This window comes from Rhagoletis pomonella, unplaced genomic scaffold (assembly GCF_013731165.1).
Source record: "Rhagoletis pomonella isolate Grant_MI unplaced genomic scaffold, Rhpom_1.0 Rhpom_scaffold_00006, whole genome shotgun sequence".
NCBI classification, from domain to species: Eukaryota; Metazoa; Arthropoda; class Insecta; order Diptera; family Tephritidae; genus Rhagoletis; species Rhagoletis pomonella.
This window is the reverse complement of record NW_023458560.1, coordinates 7,669,453-7,675,456: the sequence shown is the minus strand read 5'-3', so window position 1 is coordinate 7,675,456 and position 6,004 is coordinate 7,669,453. Positions and strand designations below refer to the sequence as shown.

Genomic DNA, 6,004 nt, shown 5'->3' with positions numbered 1-6,004 from the left:
TCATAGATTTGCTGGTGTACTTGATCGTATGTGCATTTTGTATATGTATACATAAGTATATGTGTGTGTATGCTGTAAACAAACATATCTGGTTGCTTAATCCCAATTTGCCAAACGATTCGAATCGAATTCGATTCATGATCTAATTCGTCGCACACTGGGGACGCTTCAAAGAGGACGACGCTCAAAATACATTTTTCAAATCTTGATGTATAATTAAAGAAATTATACCGGCAGAGTCATAACAAAGTACCATATTATAATAAAAGATTGGCGCTTTCGCAATTGTTAGTGCTTGGCCGAGGTTTTCCTCCGATTTGAGGCGTGCGCCTTGATGTTGTCACAAAAAAGGGGAGCAGCCTACAGTTTTACTCCGACTGCGAACGGCGATTGTATTTTTATGAGAAGCTGCTTTTTCATTGCAGAAATACACTCAGTGTTGGCAAAATGTTAATCTGATTAACGATTAAAATGTTAATCGTGATTGACGAAAAGAGGCAATCAAAATTAAATAAAATATCCCGGTGCTTTAGAAATCGATCTTGAAAATGCGTAACGAAAAGATCTTTGTACGGTATTTAAATCGCGATTCGGTAATACTCTTAAAAATGCTTCCGAGTGATATGAAGCTTTTGTGTTCCGTTACCTTGTATGTTTGCTTGCGTTATCTGGCTAGTTCTCTGCTGATATTCATTGAATTATTTTGCCAAGCCATACCTAAATAGAGAAGCGAAGGATATGCTGGACCACATAAGGGAAAAATTCTGTATAAAACACGGAAATCCGAAGTTTTTCTCAGTTTTAATGGATAATCGAAGATTCATCGTTATGTGCGATATTGAAAACATCAACAAGCTTTCCTCCAAATTTCAGACTTTTTAATCATAATTAAGAAAAATTTAGAAAATTACAATGATTTTGACTTTCGGATATAAGGTTCTTTAATTCGAAAAATTTAATTTTTTTGATCACATCTTATCGCGATTTTACGAATTTTAGCAAAAGCTTTGAGTGATAAAATTAAGTAATATGTAACTGAAAACAAAAAATCGTAATAATAAACTTTTTGGGACCAGCAGAAAACAAAATAACGTTTATTTTACGTCCTTACTTCAAACACGTTCGATTAGTACTCTGTTAGCTCTTGTGAAATTTGGTCAGCAACAAGCATTAGTAGCGTTCCCTAACTCGCAAAAAGTTGCAAGATTTTGCATGAATTTACCAGAAAGCGTTCCCGTGCTTTGTTCTCTAGCAAATTAGGGGAAATATGGTAGAGTAAAATTTGTAATCTCTTTGTCAGAAGTTGGAAGATTTTTTTTTTTTGTAAAATCTGGTAAATTGTCAAAAAAACGAATTAAAAGTTGAATAAGCAAAAACAAAAGTGCATCTGCATTTTCACCTTATAAAATAGATATGTACGTAGCGAAGAAATATCAAGTTTTGTATTAAGTTTTGTGTTAAGTATTTTTAATAATTAGTTTGTGTATTTGCTTATAATTCATCATATCGCCAAATGATTAAACAAAAATGCTATGTAAACCAAAAATGGCGTTTGCGGTGCATTTCTCAGTTTTACCAGTTTTTTTCTTTCTCTTTGAGCATTTTTGCCTTTTGACAGTTTTACAGGTTTTATACAGAAAAGTTGAGGAACGAAACAATTGTTTTCACGCGAAAATTCTACATCAACTTAATTGTAAAACAATTAAAACGTCAAGACGTGAAATTCATTATGATTAAAACACATTGAAAAATAGGTTACGGACTACAGTTGTCAAACTGTTTTAAAACGTACTCTTCTGTACATACCCAATAAACACCAAAAAAATATTTATCCAACCTTGGAGAAATTCATAGTTCTCAAGTTGATATCCAACATCATTCTCCAACTCATCTCTAACCAACGCGCAGATACGTAAAAAGTGATAGAGATACGAATTTTTAATTATCAAGTGAAAAACTAAACCTATATAGAGGGGAAAACGACCAACGAAAAGTAAATAATCTTCAAAGTATCCTCAAATATTCTTGAAAGAAAATAAAACGCCAAGTGAATCAAGGTGCAAAATTACTGTCGGACTGTATACTGTGAAGTGAATTATTGTAATACGATATTGATTAACTACATAATACAAAAGGAGTAATAAAATGAAAAATTAATATTTAAATTCATCTATATATGTCGTTTCAATCAAAAAGGTATAAGATATTTTACTATTTTAATTTCAGTATTTCAATGATATGTTTGAGATCAATTGGAGAATTACATTAGAGTTCAAGTTGAGAACTAGCATTTTCTCAACATGAGAAACAGTCCTTTTTTCATACAAAGAAAAATACCCTTTTTGTTGAGAACGCTATGATCCTCCACTTGAGGTTCTGTTGAGAAACAACGTTGGAGATTTGAGAAATACCTTAGTTCTCAACTTAACCTCAAGTTAAGCTCAAACCTAAATGTTTATTTCTATTTTCCGAACGAGGTTCTTACTTTTCTTTTATATCAAACTCATACAATTTCATGATGTATCTGCCGCGTTCAAAAAATTCATGTCGCCAACGTCAAAGCGATAGCGATGTTTAACCTGCTAGTGCTAACCAGACATTAAGAAACTGGCTCCCATGCATATAACAGGGATTCGGTAACGTTGATAACGATGTTTAACCTTCTGCTTCTTTTTTGGCGCTATAACCGCCTAAGCGATTTCGGCCGAGTTCAGCAAAGCACGCCAGTCGTTTCTCCTCTGTGCCAACTGACGCCAATTGGAAACGCCAAGTGAAGCCAAGTCCTTCTCCACCTGATCTTTCCATCGCAGTGGGGGCCTCCCTCTTCCTCTGCTACCACCAGCGGGTTCCGAGTTGAATACTTTCAGAGCTGGAGCGTCGGTGTCCATTCGAACGACATGACCAAGCCAGCGGAGCCGCTGTATTTTAATTCGCTGCACTATGTCCATATCGTTGTAAAGCTCATACAGCTCATCGTTCCATCGTCTGCGGTACTCGCCGTCGCCAACGCGTAAAGGCCCGTAAATCTTCCGCAAAATCTTTCTCTCAAACACTCCAAGAGCCGCCTCATCGGATGTTGTCATTGTCCATGCTTCTGCGCCATATACCAGCACGGGCATGATGAGTGACTTATAGAGCGTGGTTTTCGTACGTCGAGAGAGGACTTTACTCCTGAATTGCCTACTCAGTCCAAAGTAGCACTTGTTGGCAAGAGTGATTCTGCGTTGGATTGCAATGCTGACATTATTATCGGTGTTAATGCTGGTTCCCAAGTAAACGAAATTCTCTACTTTCTCGAAATTGTAACTGTCAACAGTGACGTGGGTGCCAAGGCGTGAATGTGCTGACTGTTTATTTGATGACAGGAGATACTTCGTCTTGTCCTCGTTTACCACCAGACCCATTCGCTTTGCTTCCCTATCCAACTTGGAACAGAACAGACTTCGCGGTTTTTGTTACCGATGATGTCGATGTCCTCGGCATAAGCCAGCAATTGCACGCTCTTGTAGTAACGATGTTTAACCGGAGGTTGGTATTAAAAAGACATGAGAAACTGGCCCTGAGTTTTTTTATTATTTTATTTTATTTATTAAAAGTTTAATTTTATTAAAAAAGTTCTCAACTATAATTATATAAACAAACCGTAAAAGTAATGATTGAGTTCATTTAAAAAAATGTTACTGAAATTATTCTGGCCGGGTGAATCGAACCCAAGATCTCGCGGATCAGATCAATTGCGCCGTTAATCGGGATCAACGTTGCCGTCAGTCTATGCTTTTAGCTGCAGGACTTAATCCGGATCAACTGCAGTTAATTCCCGAGAATATTCCGAATTAACGAGTTGATCCGGAGCAACATTGACGTCTGCCTATGCATTTAAATCCGCGACCAGTCATCCAGGAATATGTCTCTTTTGAGCGGTTATAAAAATAAGCGAATTACATCGCGCCCAAATATTGTATTTATACTATACATTTACTTTTGCCTTATCTTGTCTCATCAGTCCACGTACATACAGCATCGAATGTGGTTTCTTGCATAATGTTTAGATCACTGAACATTAAAATTTAAAAAACAATAGTTTTAAATTTGATAATTTCATTCGGACTCAAAAGATCTGTTCCAGCTCTCAAATTACTCGTTCAGTTAAATTATATGCATAATTTTAAAAGCACTATCGAATTCTTAAAAAACCATGCTAGTGAGATGTTTGAAAAATTATGCCTGGCTGATATCTAGATATTGCATGTGAAATTTACGCGAATAGTTATGTATAATGGAACCACAGAATAAACAGTATACAGAAGACGCATGTCAACTATCGAACCAATAGTTGCGATCCCGTATGAGTCCGGACTAGTCAGAATCAGTCAGATTTTACTGGAAATCGATCCCGTACTCGGTTCTCTGACTATTGAGAGGACAAAAAAGAGAGTAAATACGGTTCTCTCTCTGTCAGAAGTTACCAGTTTTAGTCCGAGAATTTTTTGCTGGTAAATTCTGGTAAATGTGTCAAACGATCAGCTGTAGTGTGTTTGGCAACCAAATTGTAAAGAAAAGAAAAGTGCACTCTGCTAATTTATGTTGAAAAGTATTTAATTACTTGTTTAAGTGGATCCTAATGAATTTGAAAGTATTTTTGGTTATTTACATGTGTGAGCTAAGTGTGTTTACATACAAAATATGCAAAAATTTACAACCAAAATTTGGAGGTTATGTTGAAGTTGACAGAAGTTACCATTTTTACTAGAAAGCGATCCCGTACTTTTCAATGTTACTCTCTCGCTCTGAGCGAATTTTTATTTTTTGACAGTTTTACTAGTCCGAGTCCGAGGAATACGGGATTGCACCTAATTTGAATTTATGGCACGAGCGGTTGAGGCAAGCAAGGGTATCACAAGCGGCGCTGCCTCTGTTACTTTAGCAGTATTTTCACTCGGCTGGCGCTGTTAAATAACTTCGTTTGCCATCGCGATGTGTGTTTGTGGTGCTTTGCATCCAAGAATGATAGAATACAAGCACGATTGAGAGAAATAGAGATTGCGCCGATCACGGTACCGCAAATCCGCTCTTTGAGATTTTGACAGAATCAGCCGTATGCGTGACGTTATCTTTTTTTTTTTTTGGGTTCTTGAGTTTGTTGGCGGGACCAGGTCCCTAGAAAGCCAGGTTTTCCCTCCAATTTCGTGTTCTCCTCTGGATTACTACACGACCATGTAGTAATATTTGATTGGGACGACGAAGGTCCTGAATGAGCGAAGTAGCCTGGAAGGCTGTGATGTACACATTAGCGTGTGTAACGAATGTAGCCGGCAATATATAGTTCTTGTGTTATCATCAACTTTTAATTGATTTCTTTAATTTTGTTTTATATTATTGTTATTTTTATTTTATTTTTTTTATTTTATTTTTTCAGTACAGGGTGTGGTGGACGGTATTTCACCACGGATAAATACGCAAATAATATACAAATTTATTAGAATTTTACTTCCGCTTTAATTAGAAAATTAGCAAGTGAGGTGATTTTGCGTCTATCGAAGCCGTGAAAAATATCATGGAAATTCTGATTATCTTGAAAAATATCGAAGCCCTCCCTAATGTGGCCCAAGAGGGGACAATGAAAGGTTTGTTGAATGAAGTTATCTGGATCTCCACAGCTGCAACGGCTGCTGGTTATAGCTTTGATTTTGAAAAGATACTCCTGATCATAAGTATGACCCGTGAGGATCCTGTTTATTAATTTAGTTTCTTTTGCTGACAAGGCAGTGGACTTGAACCAGTTATTTTTGGGTTTGGCACTGAAAATTTGAGCAAAAAGGTTCGGTTGAACATCCGAATATGCTAAAAAATCAGCATACCATTGATCGTTGATTTCGTTACGGATACGCCTGAGTGCTTCTTCAGGAGTAAGGCTAACATCGAGTACATTGTGACAGTTAATGGCGTTCTTGGCGATTGTGTCAGCTCTTTCATTGCCTGCTATGCCTTTGTGGCTTGGGGTCCA

The 6,004-nt window shown here is 36.9% G+C and overlaps 2 protein-coding genes across 2 annotated transcripts in view; one reads left to right on the top strand and one right to left on the bottom strand.

Annotated features, from left to right (window-relative positions):
• LOC118740370 (protein split ends-like) overlaps window positions 1–6,004 on the top strand; it is a 348,066-nt gene that overhangs the window by 321,539 nt on the left and 20,523 nt on the right. The window lies entirely within an intron of this gene.
• Window positions 5,424–6,004, bottom strand: part of LOC118740371 — a 979-nt gene continuing 398 nt past the window's right edge. The window contains exon 2 of the mRNA XM_036471870.1: window positions 5,424–5,985. Within this exon, the coding sequence (XP_036327763.1) occupies window positions 5,477–5,985 (509 nt within the window). The 3' untranslated portion in view covers window positions 5,424–5,476. The remainder of the gene's footprint in view (window positions 5,986–6,004) is intronic.